This window comes from Nyctibius grandis, chromosome 11 (assembly GCF_013368605.1).
Source record: "Nyctibius grandis isolate bNycGra1 chromosome 11, bNycGra1.pri, whole genome shotgun sequence".
Taxonomy (NCBI): domain Eukaryota; kingdom Metazoa; phylum Chordata; class Aves; order Nyctibiiformes; family Nyctibiidae; genus Nyctibius; species Nyctibius grandis.
The window spans coordinates 5,442,216-5,463,825 of NC_090668.1; the positions used below are offsets into that span (position 1 = coordinate 5,442,216).

Here is a 21,610-nt window from a genome sequence, read left to right on the forward strand (position 1 = left end):
AAAAGACAATAATATTCAGAGCAAAGTTCTTGAAGGTGCTGACTTGAGTGGTGCTGTGGAAGTGCTGTTGAACCTAGAGCAGGTGAGGTTGCCAATGTGGAGTGATCATAGACAGTTTGGTAAGCAAAAACCAGCAGGTTGTGTACTCTGTGCTCTCTGATTAACTATGGCATTGCTCTTCATTTAAATTCCAGTTCCTGATATGTACGTATAATACAATAAATTTTTCAAGTGACATTTATTATGCCTAGAATCTTGGGTATGGAGTAAGGAAGTGAGATTTATAACTCATATAATAAATTCAAATTTGTTTTTTCATTCTTCAATAAGTTTCACTCCAAAATGGCAGGCTTGCCACGGACATGGGCCTGATGAGATGCTTTATCAGCTGATTTGTTTTATTTTAGCGCTGGGAATTTGGCTGCCACGTGCTATGTTTATGTAACAACCAGCACGTCGTTGGGTGAGGAGCTCCCCAGACTCCTAAGGGCTGGGATTTATGCAGCATCGCGTCGTCACGGGTGCTGTTCTTTAATGAACGTTGGCGTGATAACATGCAGGAGTACACTTGATTTTTGGCTGCACCCTGAAATGGATAATCTATTAATTTCAATATTTATATGGGATGTGGCCTGTGTAAAGCTGTAGTTGACAGTTTGATTTTAAAGCAAAGAGTGTATTAGTCCAGCTTTATATTTATATATATGCATAACTGAAAGATGTATATACAAGTGCTCATCAATACATAATTAAATTATGTTGAAAGTATCTGGGCTGGACAGTCGGGGTCTCCAGGAGAAAAGTGGTCACCATGCTTTTAAAGGATTCCTATCTAGTTTTCTTCTGCTTGCTCACTTTTGAGCCGACTGACTTAACATAAAGTCGATGTTGTGGACACCCTCTATGATGCTGAATTTAAATCAACTTTGTTTTTATGGTAAATAGATTAAAACCACATTAACTTTTAAACTGAAGCTGTAGCATTCCATTGAAACCCAGATAACATTAGATCTACCGAAGTTATTAACTGCACAACGGTTGTTCTGAAGCTTTTTGAAGGGGTTTGCCACAAAGTGCACGTTTAGTGTGAATGAACTAATGAAATTGTTTGCTCTGTTTCTTGGGCTATTCAAAATAATTTGTCTGAACTTACTGGCTGTGTATGGAAAAAATGAGTTTTCTACTACAATAATTTTTCTGTTTCTTCCCTTTCCACAGGCGTCTGATCACAGATTCCAAGGTTAAATTAAAGTACCAGCATTTAATAACCAATAGTTTTGTAGAGGTGAGTTTTTATTTGATATTTTTAATGGCTTCTAGGTTGTTTTTGTCTTGCATACGTACCAAACAGAGAAGTGAGGCTTGTTTGTAACTGTAGAGCAAGCTGTTTTGCATAGTCTCTAATCAAGTGTGACTACAAGTTAGAGGCTTTGCAGGGGTCATTTTATAGCCCGTTTAGTTACAGGTATAGTTGTAGGAAAATACTAAAAATTCTGCAGGACAAAAGACCGAGAGATACAGCAAAGAGCTGTAGGCAAAGGGAATGCAAGAGCTGCTCATAGGTTCTGAGGAGCACTTAATGTTTATAGTTCTTGAATGTTACCTGAGATACTTCAGATCGAAAACCAAGAAACATAAACAAAAACATGCCTTAAACATTTGCCATTTGAAATAAAGCTGCAAAATGGCTTTTAGCAAAATACTAACAGCTTTGCAACCTCGAAATCAAAATAAACTTAGAGAAAGGTGCTTTGGAAGATTTTCTGCTGTCCCAATTTCCCAGTTGTGTGCGTTCAGATTCACCGTAGAGCCCAGTAGGTAAGTTGTTACTGGGATCAAGCTTTCACTCCTTGTTTGAAGTGATGGAGGCAGTGGTGTTTGTTTGTGGGTTTGTTTTTTTTAACGCAACACTGGAGGTAAGCATGTGTTGCAGACTGACAGACTGACAAAAGTCTAGCAATGCAGACCCGTATCTGGCTGCACTACAGCAGGAACAGGTGATGAGATGGTGTTCAAGGGGTGTTAGAAAGTGGAGCTTGTAAAATGCTAGTGTGCAAGGTGTGAGCAGTGTTTCAGAAAGGCTGGTGCAGCAGTGGAAAAGGGATGGGTACTTGCAAACAACTTGACAGATGCTTTATTCAGTGGAAAGCTTCATTTTCTTCAAATATTTTCTCTAGGTGAGCTATGAAGTCAGCAGTAGTGTTTATGCTCCTCCTCTTTCCTAAGAGGCCATTTGCCAGTGAAGAGTTGACTGTCATGCTCCCACTTGCGTTTAGTAGAAAGAAAGTAAATGCTTAGATTGAGGAGACAGCACTCTCATTACAGAGGACTGGTAAGACAGGAAGGGCTGTGAGTGGAGGTTGAAAGGATGAAAAAGGAGTGAAGGGCAGGTAGGGTCCTTGTGCAGCATCCTTTTTGTATTATGGTGAGTTTTTTTGCTTTATTTCATAGTGTAATCGACTGTTAAAATGGTGTCCTGCCCCAGACTGCCACCATGTTGTTAAAGTCCAATATCCTGATGCTAAACCTGTTCGCTGCAAATGTGGACGCCAGTTTTGGTAAGAACAATCAAGTAAAAGATGTTGATGTTGCTTTTTACTTAGCGCCTTGGAAGCGTGTTAGTATGTGTTCTGTAAGTCTTTATATTGGGGTGTGGTTTAGATGGTGGGAGAAGCATGAGGTGGCCTTCAAATAGTAAGCCAGGATTAGGTACAGCTGGTTGCAAAGCCCATCGCTATGTAGTTGTTGCTTTGTCTTGGACCTCCTTTGACATGGACACAGATGTAGCTTTCACTGAGAGGTGGCCTTCAGCTGAATGGTTTCAGGTTAGGTGAGGTTCTTGACTGCAGGGACTGCAGAGAATCAAAGTGTATTGAGATATATACAGCTCTGAAATGGCCCTTCAGGGATCTGAGGTTTTTTTTTTTTTTTGACATGTATAATATTTTCTTAGGACTGGATTTGGTCTTTCAGCAGAACAACCCGGACATTGGAATATTAGACATTGGAATGGGCTGCCCAGGGTGGAGTCACCATCTCTGGAGGTGTTTAAGAAAAGACTGGACATGGCACTTAGTGCCCTGGTCTAGTTGCCATGGTGGTGTCAGGGCAATGGTTGGACTCGATGATCCCGGAGGGCTCTTCCAACCTGGCTGATTCTGTGATTCTGTAACCCAGAAGAAAACTTCCATGGTGTTAACCTAGTTAAACAGAAGTATAATCATCTGCCCTATTTGCTTATTTTCCCCTTTCTTTCACTTACAGCTTTAACTGCGGTGAAAACTGGCATGATCCTGTGAAATGCAAGGTGAGCACAGCAAAGTTCTTTCCTAAATGCCTGACTTTAAACTTTAAAGTCAATTTGTGTGCAAGACATAGAAATGACGCACAAGCTTCATGACTGTTCACATCAAGAAGCATAGTCATTCACCTGTTTAGAGCGTATAGCGTGAGAAGAATCAGCAGAATCATACTGGATGCCTTTAGGATGCCTCAAAGTTGGACTTTATGAAGGAACAGTGGCTCAGCCAGATGGGGAAATGTGGAGAAGGAGGCTGTTACAGCTGTGACCTTCTGAAGAGGAATGAAGGTGCTTCAGGAGTGAATGGTCCGCTTGACAACAAGCATTCGTGTACTAGGCATCGTGTACAGTGACGGAATTCAAAAAAACCCTCGTGGGGAGAGGGGAGGAAAACCTCTCCAAAGGTTTAGCATGGCTTAGCTGGTCTTTCCAGACTAGATGTGGTCGGTTTATTATCTGACAAGTGCAGGCAGTCTTTTGCTCTGTTACTTGTGTACATATGATGAAGCCATGTTCTTGGTAAGGTTTAAAAAAAAAATAGGTGTGAGGTGGACAGTCTGAGCATGAGCAGGCATTGCAAGCCTAAGGAAAAACTTGGCTTGATGTAAAGTTAAGCATCCCAGAGGGTCTGACTGCAGTTTTGGCAGATCACTGTTATAATGTCCTTCCTATAATGGGAGCATTTACAGTTCCTCTGTTTCAATATAACACTCTCCTTCCTTCATTTTTCTAACAGTGGTTAAAGAAGTGGATTAAGAAGTGTGATGATGACAGTGAAACTTCTAATTGGATTGCAGCAAACACAAAGGTGAGGATTTTTCCTCGTATTATATATAGACTGATCAGATGAACAGCAGACTGACAGCCTAATTCCTCTGTGCTAGGATTATTCTTTCTGTTGCATGTCACTAGTTAAGAGCAAGCCTTAAAATCCGCAGTACACTGAAGTACTCTTGTTTGAAGAGCAAATAGGTGTTACTGCCTCGAATCAGGTGAGGTTCTGCAGGTTAAGTGGAGTTTGCTCTTGTAAGAAAGAGTTAATTGGAGACCCAAAGTCAGCTCAAGTTGTTAAGTCTTTGGGCTCCTGTCTGGCACTAGTGGCTTCCCTAAGCAAATCCGTGCCTCACTCCAAGTGTGTGAAACATGTTAACACCCCCCGTGGTTTGATTTGGCTGTGATAATTTACATCTGCCTTTAAATCCCCTGGGCTGGCCTCTTGAGGAGCTGTTCATTTCCGCTGGGCAGGATTCCAGATAGAGACTGGCAGAACAGCTGTTCAGATTTTATTATGTAAATGTCTTCGTTCCAGCTAGCCCAACTTTGCCTGTAACTTCAGCATTTGTTGCGTTTGGGATGAATTAAAACAAAAAGGTTGGCGTGGTGGCAAGAAAACAAAAGCAGCAGATGCCATCGGGGCGTTAGGAGCAGACCTGGGTCTCACGACTGCGCCGAGCCGGGAGGGTGGAAGAAGGTGGGGAGGGTGTGAGGAAATGGCTGCTTTGTTTTCGCAGCTCTGTTGTGTAACTGGTTAATGGTATTGTTTGCAGCGGCGGCTGCTTCTTTCTGGGGCTGGCTGCGTGTTTTTCATTGAACTGGAATGTAGCATTATGGTGAAAGCAGAAACACCCATCACGCTGAAACGCGCAGTTAAAATCAGGCTGAAATTGTGCAGTCTCGGCTGCTTCGTTCTGTTTTCATGGGCTGAGACTTGTGTGGTCCCCGCTTGGAGGCTGAACGTTGCTCAACAAAGCGAGCTTGGCTTTTTCTGAGGTGGGTGTGTTCAAAGATGGCTTGTGGCTCAAGAACTGAACCAAATTTGCCTGAAGTTTGCTTGGTCTTCAGGTGTTGCCTGTATTAAGCTTGAAGATAGGTAGCCAAACAGCTGTAAGGGGCCCAGTGTAAATGTAAAGCAGCTTTTAGTCTGGTGTATCAAATATTGGGGACGTCAGAATGGCCACAGCCCTGCTTTGCCTGTGTTGCAGTCCTAGACTTTGTCTGGTAGGAGCCATGCTAGTGGTTGGGCTGATAATTAAAGCATAGTTCAGACTGTCAGAAGATTTTCTTGTGGAAAACACCCATCCAGAGGACAGCGAGGAGGGGAAATGAGGATGGCCAAGCCATACTGGCATCAGCCCAGCTTATCTGTTAGTTCCTGTAGCCCGGTGTCAGCAGCAGAAGAGCTGTTGTCCTTGAACATCACTGTCTAAGCTGCTTCCTCTAATACCATAGGAGATGCTCCTACAGCAGGAAAATACTTTGGAGCCCAGGCTGTAGGGCAGCAACAGGAAGAAAAATAACATCAGGGTAGTTACACCCGATATTTGAGCAAGCCAGCTGTCCTGGGGTCATATGGTATCCATAGCAGGTGAATTAACTGAAGGACAATAGAACAGTTCTCTCTCCAAACTGGTGATAGATTCAACTGAGGGGAAAGTTGGCAGGAAGTGTAACCCACCCCTCGTCGTGATCTCTGGCTTCTTGCGGGCAGCGCGATGCAGAAGGTGGTAATTTCATGCTGCTATAACGATGAAGCACGAGCAGCCCTGGCTGCAATCAGAGCTTTGGAGAACCAGATCGATGCGGGGCTGCCAGCCACCACCTCCTCTTGCCTGAATTGCCTGCTGGCCCTCGGCCAAAGGCACGGAGAAAACCCAAGTGCCTGACAGCCACACAGTCCCGCTGCTGTTCAGCGAGGAACCACGTAAAATTCTTTCGTGCCGTAGCGTGAGGTTGTAGCCATACGCAGCAATGGGAATCGCACAGTTGGAGCGCGCGTACGTCTGTCCTCGCTCTGTCTCTGTACTATTTCTAGCAGGAGAACAGGGCGGTCGTGTTTGGGGAGGGATGTCTTGTGCCTTCACAGCTATTTGCTTCAGTGACTGCAAGTCAGAGCCCAAATTCTGTGTTGAATTTCTTCATTTTGAAGAATCTCGAAGGGATCAGGTACTGTCAGATGCAAAAATTCCCGTTTGCAGTGGGGAAAAACTCTCCGAGTAATTTAATTGCTACTATGGTCTCCATTGCTATTTCTAGCTTTTGAAAAGTGCTTTCTCGAGTCCTCCAAGCGTGATGCTGAGCTGCAGTCCTGTCCCATGTGGTCTCCATTCTGGGCAGAAAACTTCCTTTCGTACCAAGATGAAGGTGTAAGAGAAAAATACCAGTTCTCCTGCAACGTGGGCTTGAAATCTGGGTAATCCTTTGCAGTAGGAGAATGTGAGATACGTTTGTTCCAGCTTGCCCTGCGAGACAGAATGGGAAAGGAAAATTAGGCAATTGTTGTGTGAGAGAATAGAAGAGTGAAACCCAGCTGAATCGGTTTGTGGTCACAAACTGATGTGGTGCATTTTTTGATGAATTATGTAGAATGGTCTGAATGAAAAACGAGGAGATTTGGGTAGTGAGTTTTGTGGTCTCCTGTATAATTTTTTTTTATTGCATTCATTGATTTGCACTTAGGAGACCTGTGCTAAATTCTTTCTACTTCTAAATTCTTACTACTATAAAAGATCCAGCCCTTGTAGCGGAGTGTGTGCTGGAGTTGATGGCCTTTTCCTTACAATAAGCTACTTTCACATCTGAGTTCAGCTGAACTAAATTAATTTAAACTTGAGATAAGCCAATACAAGTTCTTTAAAAAGCCTCTAATTCTCAGTCTTCTTACAGAGAAGGGTTGAATAGTCCAAGGTTTTGCACATTTCTTTCTTTTTCAGTTATACGAACTTGGTTCTGAAATAGCTCCTTGAATTCAAACTAGGCCGGTTTCAGGTATTGTTTGGTTTGTGAGGCTTTGGGAATAAAGAAACCACAGAGATCAGGTGCTTGTGTTAAGTGGACCTGCAAAGGAGTAAGAAATATAGAAAACTTGGATTTATGCGTTTCTTTTGGGCTCGTAAGGTGTATCAAGACAGCCTGAAAGCGAGCCTAGAGGGAGGGAGGGGGGAAACCTGTTTCAGACCTGAGTTTCAGTGATGTTAATCTTTCTGCATCTTGGAATACTAAAGGAAGAAGAACAAAGATGTTAACGGTGCCGGTCTTCACCCAAGGCACAGGGTTTTTTTTTTTTGTTGAAGTTAAATTGGTGTTAATGAAAGTTGTTCATCTGATACTAAAAATGCCCCTGCCTTACAGCTTTTGGCTCCTGGCATGTCACCATCTCATTATCTTCTGGGCTAGACAGGGCTTGAATATCTCATGTATAAACCAGGCAGATTTTTGTTCCTCCAAAAAAGCTATCGGCCGTTTTTCTCCTCTAAGCGAGATAAAATGGCACGAACCCAGCTCTGTTCCTTTTCAGGTCACTTTTTAATGTCTGAACACGCTCTCCCTCTGTACTTTCTGGAAGTCCTACATTTGTTCTAAGGCGTGGAAATTCTGGCAGCCCGTTAGATCCTCCCCGGGCACCAGCATCGAACTTTGCTCTTTGATTTCTCACCAGCGCAGTTTCGTGCCAGAACTGCGAACAGCATCTTTCCTCAGATGTCAAAGTGCCATCTTTTCCTCTCCGATGAGCAAGTGTTTAAAAATACCCTGCTTTGCTCAAGGACTCTACGTGTCGTCACGGTGTACTATTTTGTGCTAACCATAATTAAATTCAGCGGGTTTGGATTTTGGTTGAAATGCGTTAAGAAATCCCCGTGGTGGTTGAGGATTTTTGTTTTTCTAGGATGGGTTATAGGTGCCTGTGAACGTGACTGGGAGGCTGATGTACACCCCTTGCCTCTGGGATTTCCGGAGAGGACTAATCTGTTTCACCTGCCCTGAAATATGAAATATGTTTCTATTTAGCCTCCTGGTCATAAAACAGCAGCTGAGGTTCAGGGGGTTTTATGTCCACGCAGCCTTTTATGACAAAATAGGGATTGTTCTCCTTTGCCAGGTTTACCCGGGCTTTTGTTTTCAAAGTGCAGCGTGTAAGCACAACGCTGCATTGTTGGGAGTGGAACAATGTTAACGGGGTCACTTCTGCATCACGGCACGACAGATAACGTGCAGAATAATCTCCCGGGTTAGTAACTTGATTTGCTGGCTATTACGTTGTTGTGTAGCCGTAATTCTCAATAAGATCTTCCTTCCCTGTCCTCCTTAATCTATAAATCTCTCCCACTCATTGCGTCGGTGGCTTGAGTAGTTGCTGCTGCTTTTTTTTTGTTTCTGCTGGTGTTGAGCATTTCTTTAGCATGTTCTTCTCATGGCTTTTCCTTATTTTTGATAATATGCCATTTTTACACAACTCCATGCATCTGTATCACTTACTGTGTAATCTGTCTTCCTTGTGTTTTGCTTGACAGGCGTATAAAGGCTTGATAAGGATGGCATTCCCAGTAATAAAAGGGCTGTAATTAGGGTCTCTTTGTTCTAGTTTGCATCCCAGGGCTAGAAGCCCTAAGCACCAGGTGGTATCGAGACACGGAGACTCCAAAATTCACAGAACTGCATTGACTAATTGGGAACAAGCTTACCTGGCTGAGTATCCATCCTATGGACGTCCCAAGAGGACATCTGGATGTTGTCCCCCCTGAGAGGACCTGCAAGCTACTCTGCTTCTGTTTGTAGTACAGCTACTCTGTTTGTAGGACTAACACAGGTGATGGGGAGGAAAGCAGGGCTGGAAAGATCCCCTTATGTGCTTGCTGGCTGCTCGAACCTATCAGAAAACAACCAGCCAAAAAAAAAAGCTCTGAACCAAACCCCCCAGGGTTGTGAGCTGTTGAGGGGATGGGAGCGCTGCCCTTGGCTAGAACAGGAGGGCAGCGCTTTCCAAAGGAGTCCCGTAATAGTGTAGGGGCTCCTTTCAAAGGGACAGCTACACCCTTGCTCAGGAAAACCTTGCTGGTTGTGTGCGGTGTCACCCGTTTCTGCCCAGTCCTTAACCCTTCCCCTTCAAGTTGAGGCAGTAGGAGCAAAGCAGGGCTTTGAAGAGGAAGAAATGATGGCAGTGCTCAAGTGGAGCGCTCTGCCATTGCTGGGGAGACCAAAACAATGAAATTATTTCAGTTGGAAGAGAATGTCATCTTGTTCAGTCCCCCAGCTTGCAGCAAGGGTAACCTCAACGTTAGGGCGAGCTGCTGGAATGAGCCTTATTTTTCATTAGCGCTCAGCTCTGCAAGTTTGCAATCATGGGGAAACAAACCTAGCTGAAGGCACTTCAATGACGTTGGCCAAGAAGTTGCAGTCCCTCATGTCTTCCCTTCATTGTCTTTTTTTTCCTTTCTAACCTGCTCTGCCTTCCTGCAAAGCTCCCTCCCTGCAGTGGCAAGAGCCACGCCTGGCATCTGGAGACCCCACTGGTCTTGCCCACCTCCGGAGCATTCCTCGGTGTGCAAATTCTCCTGTCTCTTAAAATACAAATAAGCAAACTCGTATGAAAATGTAGTGATAGTTGGGACACTTGGAGTGGATGTACAAGAAATAGCAATTACAGACTGATTGAACATGTTGGTTTCTTCTCTTGTTGAGAGTTTATCTGAATAATAAAGGGCCTGGAGGGTCTGACCTATGAGGAAAGGCTGAGGGAGCTGGGATTGTTCAGTCTGGAGAAGAGGAGGCTCAGAGGTGACCTTAGTGCAGTCTACAACTACCTGAAGGGAGGTTGTAGTGGAGTGGGAGTTGGTCACTTCTCCCAGGCAACCCGCGATAGGACAAGAGGACACAGCCTCAAGCTTTGCCAGGGGAGGTTCAGGTTGGACATTAGGAAGCATTTCTTCTCAGCAAGGGTCATTAGCCATTGGAAGGGGCTGCCCAGGGAGGTGGTGGAGTCACCATCTCTGGAGGTGTTTAAGCAAAGACTGGACATGGCACTTAGTGCCCTGGTCTAGTTGCCATGGTGGTGTCAGGGCAATGGTTGGACTCTATGATCCCAGAGGGCTCTTCCAACCTGGTTGATTCTGTGATTCTGTGTGAATGCTGGAGTAGGAAATGGTGCTCTGGTTAGCAAACAATAAAGATGTGCTCCTAACTGGGCAGGGGGTTTCATAGCGACCCCAAAGCTGCAGCTGGTTCTACAGGAGCGTGGCTTTCTTGTTTGGATGTTTGTTATTGCCTTGTAGATAAAACTGGCTTTTGCACAAACCTCAGCAGTGCTGGTGTGGCTGTGTGATGAGCTGCACTGAGGAGCTGATCCAGGCTAAAACGTTTCTGCTTTTATTTTTGGGGTGTTTCCTCTGTACTTGCTGCTTGATTTGAACCTGATGTGCTCCTTGGCCCAGCTCCTGTGCAGCTGCTTTGTGTCCTGGCACACAAGAAGTGCCACAGGGACGGGAAGAGTTGGACTGGCTTCCTTTGCTCGGAGAGGCAGCTTAGTGTATTCTTGCAACCTCAGCTTTATGGGATGCTACGGAAATAATCTTTTATGTTCTACAGGAGCTGACTATCATTTTAGGAAGTGGCCATATGCTGCTGATGTATGAGAATGATATTGGTGTTATTAAAAAAAAACAACACCAAACCTTATTCCCCAAAGATTTCCCTGTGCAGTGCTGCTCTGATACCCTCGTATTCGTCAAAGGCCTCACACCTGAAAGGCAAACCCCATGTGGGCTGTTGTAGAAAAGTCTTCAGTGAGGTGTCACATGAAGGCGGAAGAAAAGGGGCCTGGTGGGAAGCGTGGACATGCTCTGCAGAAGTGTCTTTTTTTAGCTGGCAGAAGCTGCTTTGAAGCACGATAAGAGTCTTGCTGCGTGTTTTCAGATACCTGCAGTTGTAAAATGCCATCCAAAAAAGTGTGTCGGATTGATAACAGCATGGTACCAGCTCACTGTTAAGCTTTTTCCTCACTTGATGGTGAGGAAAGCGAGGTGCCTTCCCCTGGGCTGTTACAGACAATCACTACGACCGTAATTTTGGAGAATGTCATGAAATTACCCATCCCGTGGACCACTGTGATTGCAGCATAGATAAAATGCGCCATTCCTTAGGTTTTTTGCTATCTAGCCACTCTGATTTCGGAAATATTTTAAGGCCTGACGCAGAAGAGGATCTCTGTGATCAAAAGGAAGAAGTAAATCATGCGTTTCACTTGATGTGTGATCTCTTACCGCCACGGGAACCCTTCTCACTTCACAAGACCCTGGTGGGTTCTGTGCTTTTCCTGCTAACGGTGCTCTGTGTCCTGTGAACAGGAATGCCCCAAATGCCATGTCACCATCGAGAAGGACGGGGGCTGCAACCACATGGTCTGTCGGAACCAGAACTGCAAAGCGGAGTTCTGCTGGGTGTGTCTGGGCCCCTGGGAGCCCCACGGATCTGCCTGGTGAGTTCAAAAGCGTGCCTTGCTGGAAGGCGAGGAAGCTGTGACACAAACGGCAGCGATTTGGACCGAAATCTGTGGAATCGGTGTCCCTGTTACAGGTACAACTGTAATCGCTACAACGAGGATGATGCGAAGGCAGCAAGGGATGCACAGGAGGTGAGTCCATAACCTTTGGTGTTAAGGGAGATCACCAGCCCTGTGGCGTGCTTTCGGGCTCTCTGTAAAGCTATAAATCAGCTCTGAAGAATTTCCTGGATTTGGGCACAAATCCAGAAGGCAGTTAAGTTCCCTGCCAGCTTTGGACTCTTGCCTTGTGCCAGAAAAAAACCATTCAAAGTCACTTTAACCCAATTTAAAGAACATGTTAACTCAGTTGTTATCTGTCGTGCTGCCTTGCCTGTTTTATAGCAGCTCTTCACATGAAGTCATCATAATGCCGTGGCTCTGAGTCAACAATCCTCACATCCTCTGTAAAATGCTCTTCACTGCAAAGTTCTTAATGCGAATCCTGAGGTGTTTAAACACGGCAGACCTTTTGAATGTAAATAGAATAGACTGTGTAACATCACTATATAGCTATACTCCGAGGCTTGACATAGCTGCAGCTTCACCCACAGTTTCTTCTGCCTTAACTGCTTTGTGATTATGGATAGAGCCAAAAACCTTTTTAACGGGGAGAGATTCTGTCAAAGTACCCTTATAGCCAAGAACCAAAGTATTTCCTGCAGCCCTTCCTCCTGCAGACAGGGGTGACTTTGCCTGGTATGTGCTACCTTTGTACATCCACCACATACAAATTGAACCATGCCCGTGTTGCCACTTTTTTTTCCAGCTGAGCTGTCAGTGAGAAGAAATTAAGATTAATGGCTGTGTATTGAGTCATCTCGGTTCTCTTGTACTGCAGAGCACATGGTGTCTTTTCCCTGCTCTATAATCAGCGTGGCCTGGGCAACCTAATGTTGCCCTCTTAACACAAGCACAATAATTGTTTAATTAGAATTTCTTATTAGCAAAAAAAAAAACCTGCTTCTTGCTGTTTGTCGTGACGCTGGAAGCACTGAAGTCCTGGAACTTGAACTGAGAGGCTGAGATTCAAAACTGATCAGGCTTTCGCAGTGGGATTCTAATTGCTTTTAAGGTTGGGAGTGGGGATGTCACAGCTGTGCTGGGAAGTCCCCAGCGTGACAGCAAGCTGCAGCGGGTCTGGCCTCTCATCTCCACGCAGCGGCAGGGTTAACAGTGCCACACAAAGCGGCGCCGTCTAAGTCTGGCCAACGTGAGAGAAGAGGAAACACCTTTGGATCGGAAGCTCCTTCGCAGGGTCAGGAAGAGCTTTGTGAAGGGTTTACTTCTCTTGCAGCCGTTACTTTGTTTTAACTATTTCTTTTCTTTTTTCCCTAATGGGAATTAACACAGCGATCCAGAGCAGCCCTGCAGAGGTACCTGTTCTACTGCAACCGCTACATGAACCACATGCAGAGCCTGCGCTTTGAGCACAAGCTCTACGCTCAGGTGAAGCAGAAAATGGAGGAGATGCAGCAGCACAACATGTCATGGATCGAGGTGCAGTTCCTGAAGAAAGCAGTCGACGTCCTCTGCCAGTGTCGTGCCACACTCATGTACACCTACGTCTTTGCCTTCTACCTCAAAAAGAATAATCAGTCCATTATCTTTGAGGTAGGAGAAAACGTGGTTGTCAGGAGTTCAGATTACGAAGCTACTGCCCTCTGAAACAAGGAAGGGACCGAGGTTCTGTCTTAATGCCAGTTCAAAGCTTAAATCTGGCATTTTGCCTTTCCCTGGCGTTGACTTTTTTCCAAGGGCGCTACCAGAAAAATTGCACTGGAAGGTCTAAACTTGGAGGTCCAGTCTGCTTCCCAGGTGAAACTGTATTGGCTCTTTATGATTTAAAACAGACCTTTGCTGATCTTTGTGCAGAACCTAAGCAGGATTGCACTGCAGGCTCAGCAAAGGGCACACAGAGCTACTGAGCAGTAGTGCAAGCTGTGCTCTGATGGTGCTGTGCATGTACCAGGAGTCAGCGGGGGCTTTGCCAATGCTGCTAAAAACATAAATAGACAAGGGGCAGAATGGGAGATTAATTGTCTGGTAAGGAAAGGGTTTTTTTAGGCTTGCCAGGATATTGCAGATCGAGGGAGACATGATGTGCTGGTAGATACATGATTGTCTTCTGATCAAATGAAGAAATTCCAGCTTTTTCAATTTTTAGCAGGTTACTAGTGTTACACAGTGTGTATCTAATCCTGCTTTTTATTGCAGTACTGATTTCAGTGGGATTGAAGAAAAAAAAAATCTTCCTTTCCTTTCCCTCCCCTGAAATACTCTTTTCCTTTTTTTCTTTTTTTTGTGTCTTTGCAGAATAACCAAGCAGACTTAGAGAATGCTACAGAGGTGCTTTCTGGGTACCTTGAACGAGATATATCCCAAGATTCGCTGCAGGACATAAAGCAGAAAGTACAGGACAAGTACAGGTTTGTTTTTTGAATAATCCTCTCTCTCAGAGCTGCCTGAGTACCTGTATCGCCATCCCCTGTGACAAGTAGTGGCGAGTCCCATCCCTGGGAAGCTGTTTGCTCTTGGCCTTCTGCCACACACTGTGATCATCAGCCAGTCCCTGGGCATCTGAGAACAGCAACAGTGGTGTCCTGCTCCAGCCCCTGACATCACCAGCGGTGAAGCTGTCACGCAGATGCTGGCAGCACCTTATGTGCCCCTGCTGGGACCAGCCCTCGGGAGGTGACAGCCTGCAGGGAGAGGTTCCCAACTCTGCCTTGTGTCTGCTCTGCTGAGCAGCAGCTAGAAAATTCAGTCCCATAATGGAGAAATCTTGTGACCAACAGCAATGGCTTTTCATACACTGCTGTTCCTGCACAGAATGAGCACATGGGAATGGCCAGGACCAAGATAGGACCCGTGTAGTGAGGGCCAGAGAAGAACAAGGAGTGACTTTATTGTTCCCAGCTGACAGCTTTGGCCTCGGCTGAGCTGCCATCAGAGCAAGCAGCTCTTGTATACATCTGTTGGGTCCATTTGTGCAAAAAGTGCGTGTAGAAAAGCCCTCTGAAAGAAGAATGAGAGCAACCTGCCCAGCTGGGAAGGAGAGCAGGAGAGCTGGGATCCAGGTGACACAAATGCCAAGGTGTTTTTTTTACAGCCCCAGAGGAATCGCTTCTGCACAGTGGAAAAATACAAAGCTGGAAATGCGGATGAGTCAGAGGATTATGGCTTGCATTTTTGAGGTGTTTTGCCAAAGCCGCTACATTTGTTATGCCTAGCTTGGGGGGGGGAGGAAAAGAAAGCCAAAGTAGGGTGAGCTGTAGTGACTGAGGGACGCTGGGGAGGGGAAGCAGCCGTTAAGCTCTGGTGGGCCCGTGGCCCGCTCTCCTGTAGCCTGGCAGCACGGCTGGAGCTGGACAAGACTATCAGCCTGTCTCTTTTTGAGCCATTTTATAATTTACCCTTTAAGACCACTGTTAAGTTGGTATCTCGGCTCGAGCTGCTTGTTCAGTGAAGTCTTCTGAAACTGGATGTTCTTCTAGGGCTGCTGACAGCTATCCAGAAGAAATTTAAAACCAAATACAGCCTGAATCGCCTGAAAACACAGTATCCCAAACCTGCCTTCATGGTTCTGGGAAGCAAGTATGCATCTGTCAAGCCTGTGCAGGTCCCTAATTAGCTAGTTCAGTCCTGTCTAAATCATGTCCTGCACGGTGCTCTGTGTGTACTGGCTATGCTGTACACAAGGCTGGGACCGAGGATGTTATCGAGGTGGGTTTAAAGGGCTCTGGGAAATTGCAGGACCTGACCTCCTAGCTCATTTGGTTTCAGCTGTTTCCATCTCTTAGCTTGCAAAGACATTTCTAGAAAGCAGGATTAAACCCCCCCCACCAGCAGCAACGTAACTGAAGTTGGGAGAGCAGAAACGGTGCGTGTTCGCTATCACATGCTTCAGAAAATCAATGGGGCTTTGTGTGCGATGATTTCTCTTGCAACAGCTGATAGTGATGAGAAGAGCCAGAACAGTTTTATTCACAGAAATCTGTCTGATGAGCCACTGAACGGCAGGGCTGTTGGTCAAGGTGAGGAATTTCTGCCTGGGCGTTAGCACGCGTCGTGATCGAGGATAGCTTTCTGCTAGGGTCTCCTGCTGGGAGATTCCTCCGTCAGCGAGCAGAGGGATGCGAGAGCCCCTTGGATGCTGTGTCCAGAAACTGAACCACACAATTCCCAGCAGGAACCGGTAACTGGGCAGTTGGCTCCTGGATTCCAGTTTATTACGTTACAGTGCGCCACTTGGGGCTGGGCGCTGCTGAATGGGCTACACAGCTGTGCCTGGGGCTGTGGGAGCTGGTACTCACAGAATCAACCAGGTTGGAAGAGCCCTCTGGGATCATTGAGTCCAACCATTGCCCTGACACCACCATGTCAACTAGACCATGGCACTAAGTGCCATGTCCAGTCTTTTCTTAAACCCCTCCAGAGATGGTGACTCCACCACCTCCCTGGGCAGCCCCTTCCAATGGCTAATGACCCTTGCTGAGAAGAAATGCTTCCTAATGTCCAACTCAGACTTCTCTGTCCCCTCCGTGTGCCTCAAGATGCTGTAGACTTTGGCATCGCCGCTGGAAGGGGTGTAACCCAGAAATGCCTGCTGCTTGTTTATAATTTGCTGTCGGAACCCGAATACTTTAAACGTTTCTCTGCTTTTATCTTTTTAGTTGGCTAACGCACCCGAAATGAACGTGGCATCTTTTTGATCCGTTCCTATGATACCCCTTTTCCTCAGTATCATTGATCCTGGTAGGACTGTGCCTAACTCTGGGATCAGTTTTATTTGTCACTTTAAATGAGTGTAAGTGGGAAGACCCTGCAGGGTGTAGTGTGAGACCCCAGAGGTGCGATGCGGGGTAAAACTCGCACTCCAGCCAGACCTGTAAACTCTTCATAGCCAGCTTGACCGCTTCCCTCTCCACGAGGATTTTGGAGGGGAATAAAACTGGGTCAGCACTCACGAGCTAGATTTTGTTGACTTGATAGGTAGGTGCCAGCCCACGTGCGAGGAGAGCCTCGTCCCGTTCCGCTGTCACCCCTAACCCGCGCTCTGGCTTTTGTTTTTTACAAATTACAGCCGCTGCTTCTTCCTCCTTCAGTTATTCGTGGAGGTTTCTCAGCTGTAGGGGCTTTGGGGATCTTTCTGCATGAGAAACTCTTAAATTTGCATGTTGTTTTTTCAGCCAGGGACCTCGAGTTGAGCGACTGGAGTAACTGAAGTCTTAATTAGCGCTGTTAACGGGCTACGGATGCAAAGTCCCTTCTCGGGGGATCTCCTCTTTCGGAAGTGAGGCCTAATGTAGGTTTGTGTTACTCGACGCTGGGGATGAACCATTCCTAACCTTTTTTTTCTGTGCTGTTCTTCTTTGCCGCAGATACTGCGAGAGTCGACGAAGGGTTTTGTTGCAGCACGTGCATGAAGGCTACGAGAAGGACCTGTGGGAGTACATCGAGGACTGAACCTGGCCCCCCGCATAAAACGAACTCTGAAACCTTTGACCATCTACGAGTGTTCATGCAATTCCAATAAAACATACACGAGGCGCTAACGCCTATGACACCACTGGCCTGTAGTACCAGGATTGTTTTGTTAACAGAAAATTTAAGTAAATTATATTGTAATAAAAAAAAAAGAAGAGGTAGATAAACCCTTGTACAACAGTATTCTAGGCGGCCAATAAGAGTGTGACAGACGCACTAAAAAAAGAAAAAAAAAAAAACCCTCCAACTTTAACTTGTAACGTAGCTTCATTCTCCAAGCCGACTCCTTTTTCTTTTCTCTCTTTCTTTTCCTGTGTGTAGTACAGATGAAAGTTGAAACCAGTTTCTTGACACCGCTTTTCATGTCCAAACCAGCCATTTTGATGTACTTTGGTAAGGGGAAGGGGTGGGGGGGATGATGGCTCGCCCTCCTCCTCCTCTCTGCCGCCCAAGTACAGGGATGAATGTCGATTGGCTCAGTGTAAAGAGGATTCTTGGGGAGGGGAGGAGGGGGGGTACACAGCAAGGAAAAACAAAAAATAACAAAAACCTTTGTATATGACTTTTAAAATGAAAAGAGGACAACACAGTATTTTTCAAAGTTGTATATAGCGCATATGCATGGACAAAGAGCAAGCGTGGCACGTGTTTGCATAATGTTTAATTACAAAAAAAATATTTATTCTTTAAAAATCTTCAAGATTATGTCTATTTGCTGTGCATTTTCTTTCAGTTGGATTCATTTTGGTTTTGTTTTTTTGTTTTGTTTTTTTTTTGTTTCGTTTTGTTTTCCCTGGGGTGGGGTGGGGAAATGAAAATATATATATAGAATAATTTTTTTTTTTTTGGAAGGTTTTTACCAGAGAAGTTGGGTTTTTCCTCTTCCTGCACTTCCTTTACGTCCACGGCCTCCGCGGTTTTGTGCGTGCAGCCATTGCTGGCCACGGCCCCGTCCCCTCGCGCGCAGCTCCCGACGCCGGGTGACCCCGTGTGCGTTGCCGTTGTGCCCGATGCACGCCGAGGTTCAGGATGCTTTAAGCCTTGATTTTTTTTATTTTTAGCCCTGGATCGCTCCCCAAATCCAACTCGGCTGTTCCCACCCACGCACGCAGGACACGCGCTCTGACCCCAGAGGAGGTGTGCGTGTCTGTGTTCATAGAGTTTTAATTCTGAGGGGGTATTTTGCACCACTTCTCAAAAGACTTAACGGAAAGATTTTTTTGGCTGTGGATCTCCTCTCCCTCCCCCTTGCAGCTGTCAAACAGGCCCTTCCTTGCTGTTTTCAAGTTTGACTTACATTATAATGAGTTGTAATTGCGAAGGAAAGGTGATGGAATTGTCTTTGTGTTTGTTTTGGGCTCAATTACTGGGCGTACTGTCCTGGCAAATATTTAACACTCCATCTAGCGCAGTAGAAGTTGAAATCAGAGGGGTATTTTTCAATTACAAGGGGAAAGAACTAATGAGTTAGCTACTTGAGTCCATTTTTATGGTTTCTGTAACAAGAGCTATGTTAAAGTAAACAAGTGGTGGTGGTTTTATTAAATTTACTCCTGTATAGGAATTCCTGCTGTGGTATTTTGCGCCAGGTTAGTGTCCTTCTGCCAGTCTGCCAGCTCCCAGGGGGAATAAATTTGCAAAGGGGTGAATTAAAAAAGGCAGATCACAGGCAGGTCTGTAATGTGGAATGCTGTTTCCAGCTGGCACCTCAGTCACTCCAGCTCCTTCCCTGATGAATCCAGCGATGTAGTTTTGTCCCCCTCTACCTGCTTTCCACTTCAGCCCCCCTCACAGTGGCTTCTTTGCCCCTGGAGTCACACATGAGAGTATCTGCACCCCACCTGCTTTCCTGCCATGGCTGGCAAGGGGTGGGGCAGAGGTCTGCGTTGCCTGGTGTTGGTCTCTACCTGCGGACGCTGGCACCTTGGGCATCCATCAGCTCACAAAACCTCCCCATGCATGTGCTGAAATGCTTTTGGAAGCCACGTGCTCTTCCAGAGCGTGGTGGGCTGGGCGAGTTGGAAGCACAGACTCTACTTGGCGTTGGGTTTTTACTCCATGTTCCCCAAACTGACTAGCCAAAGGACCTGGGCAGGCTCCAACCTGAAGGAAACCTGGTCTGTGTTGTCTTGAATGGTGATGGCTGTTGATAAACCTTAAGATAATGGTAATTAAAACCCCATTCTCTGGGAGCAGCTGATGTTCCTCTCCTCCAGCTTTCAAACTTGTCTGTGAGCACAGAGTCCCCACTAACGCCTGCTGCACCGGGCAGCTCCACAGCCTCCTCTGGGGAAAAGATAAAGGAGAAAAAAAGCCTCCCTCCCTCCTTCCACCTTCCCGAGGGCCTGTGACACCTCCAGGAGGGGGGTTAAGGGAGCCCGGCCTGTGTGAGGAGGGGGCCGGGGCCGCCCCCCAGCGCTCCCGCGGGCCTTGGCCTCCTCATTCGCGGCCTTGTACCGCCTTACACCGGCGGAAGAACCGCATAAACCCTTCCTAATAAATAAATAAAACTGGTGTTTTTCATGGCAAACTCCGCAGCGGATCCAGGGCGAAGAGGCTGGAGCCCCGAGTCCTCCCGCCGCCACCGCCGCCTTCCCGTCGGGCTCAGCGCCGGGCTCCTCTATGGTTGTCCTGGAAGTACTTCCGGGGCAGGGGCGGGGGGGTGTCGGTTAGTAACCATGGTAACGGGGGCGCTTTTTCCCGCCGCCGGCGCTATGGCGGAGCCGCAGGCCGCACCGGTGAGGGGCCGCGGGTGGGGCGGCTGTGGGGCGGCTCTGGGGCTGCAGTGGGGCGGCTCTGGGGCTGAGTGGGGCTCGGGGCCTCGGGGAGGCGAGGGGAGGCCGGGACGGCGGCGGGAGCTGCTTTGAAGAGCGAGTTTTTAATCTCTGTACACTTGGCATTGAAACTAGAATGGAGATGGGGCCTTATTCTGAGTTTTATTGAGGTGATCTAGTGAAACCGAAGTTCTGCTCGACGTCTGTTCCAGCGCACTTTTTCTGCTGCAAAATTGCCCTCATTCCACCTGCTGAGCAGGCTGTATCCAGCAACCCCATTTCTTATCGCCAGGTGCTCTTTAGGAAACTAAACGGTCTTGGAATAAGGCAAAAATAATCCCCTTATGGCTAAATATCTCATTAAAAGCAGAAAGGAGGAATAAATACTCTTTTTTAATTTTTTTGTGGTGGAGGGTGGTCGTTAATGAAGCCCTGAAGGAATCAGTACCAGGCCTGGGGTGGTGTTCGGTGTAGCTAGAAATGATCTGGACAAAAGGATGGTCAGAAAGTTATTGGGGTGAGGAGGAAATGTGAGAGTGCTGAGTGACAGGATTTAGAATTGGAATGATGTGCACAGATGAAAAAATTGCAAATATATTTTAAAAATGGGGTGCTTTGTGCTGATTATCGCAGCTTAGGAATGAGTGCTTGGAGTTGGGTAACTCAGTGAAAATATCACCTCAGCTTTTCACACTAGGAATCAGAAAAGTGTCTAAAATGTTAAAAATTATGAAGAAACCAAGCTGGTAAAAGCCTTTCCTGTATACAGCTGGGTTATTTCCACGTCTCAGGTACTTTGTGCAGTTCTGGTCCTCTCCACCTCCAATAAAAAAAGAGAGTAGGACAAGAAAATGTTACCAAAATGTGACGAGGAATAAGGGTAGACTGAATCTTGGCTTTAAAAAATTATTTATTAAAGAGAGAGGAGGTGACCCGGGTCTATAAAACCCTGCGTTGTCTCTGGGGAGGAGGAGAGCGGAATGTCTCTTCCCCAAGAACCTGGAAGTCACAAATAAAAATACTTCCCTGTGTAATCAACGTTTCTCTTCTGTGAAAGCTTGATATTTGATGCAAAGTAAGAAAAAAAAGTATAAAATGCCTTTATTTGCCACGCACTGGGTACCGGCTCGCCCGTGAGCCCTGGGCAACGTTTGCAGGTTGAGGTTTGGGGCGTCGCTGTGCTCGTGCACCCGCGGACTCTAAGGGTTCCCGGGGAACGACTTTGTTCTAATTAACTTTATAAATGTTTTATAAGAAAGGCTTTCGACGTTTTCCTGTGTGATCTCTAATTAGCATCTTAAATGCTTGAGTAATTGGTTTTTACAAGGTAACGATCGCTTTCTGGAATCCTAATGAACAGCAGCGAGCCTGCGGGACAGGAATGTAGCGTAAACCGAGGGGGTTTATTGAATCTACACGGGGAACAGAAACCTCTCTCTAGCTGTGGCGAGGGAAGAGTTTGTCTAGCAGCGATGAGGCTGTTTTTATGGCCTCTTTTGGGCTTTGCCAGTTATCCTTTCCGAGCATGTTGTGGAATAGATCTTCAAGAAACCTTGCTTGGTTTATTTAATACTCCTCTTTTCTCTCTTATCAGGTTTCTTCCTTGCCAGCGGCTACAGAACCTCCAAAACCCCGTTCTAAAAAAGGTTGGTTTGAAGATCTGATTGTGTTTCTTGGGCAGGTTGATTTTAAGATTTCTTTTGTTGTGTGCGTAGCTGTCTAGTAAGAAATAAA

General features: G+C 46.2%; 2 protein-coding genes across 4 annotated transcripts in view; both read left to right on the forward strand.

The window, feature by feature from the left end:
* ARIH1 (ariadne RBR E3 ubiquitin protein ligase 1) overlaps positions 1 to 17,184 on the forward strand; it is a 59,669-nt gene extending 42,485 nt beyond the window's left edge. The window contains exons 6-14 of the mRNA XM_068410309.1: positions 1,219 to 1,285; positions 2,452 to 2,558; positions 3,265 to 3,307; positions 4,038 to 4,109; positions 11,419 to 11,549; positions 11,648 to 11,705; positions 12,966 to 13,226; positions 13,929 to 14,041; positions 16,997 to 17,184. Of these exons, the coding sequence (XP_068266410.1) occupies positions 1,219 to 1,285; positions 2,452 to 2,558; positions 3,265 to 3,307; positions 4,038 to 4,109; positions 11,419 to 11,549; positions 11,648 to 11,705; positions 12,966 to 13,226; positions 13,929 to 14,041; positions 16,997 to 17,081 (937 nt within the window). The 3' untranslated portion in view covers positions 17,082 to 17,184. The remainder of the gene's footprint in view (positions 1 to 1,218; positions 1,286 to 2,451; positions 2,559 to 3,264; positions 3,308 to 4,037; positions 4,110 to 11,418; positions 11,550 to 11,647; positions 11,706 to 12,965; positions 13,227 to 13,928; positions 14,042 to 16,996) is intronic.
* Positions 17,185 to 19,790: 2,606 nt separating this feature from the next.
* The window catches only part of BBS4 (Bardet-Biedl syndrome 4), a 44,583-nt gene continuing 42,763 nt past the window's right edge, over positions 19,791 to 21,610 (forward strand). For 2 of the 3 annotated variants that reach the window (XM_068410753.1, XM_068410754.1), the window contains exons 1-2: positions 19,791 to 19,840; positions 21,471 to 21,522. In XM_068410753.1, the coding sequence (XP_068266854.1) occupies positions 19,817 to 19,840; positions 21,471 to 21,522 (76 nt within the window). In that variant the 5' untranslated portion in view covers positions 19,791 to 19,816. Of the gene's footprint in view, positions 19,841 to 21,470; positions 21,523 to 21,610 lie in introns of those variants that run through there. The other variant, XM_068410755.1, reaches the window with a different exon arrangement.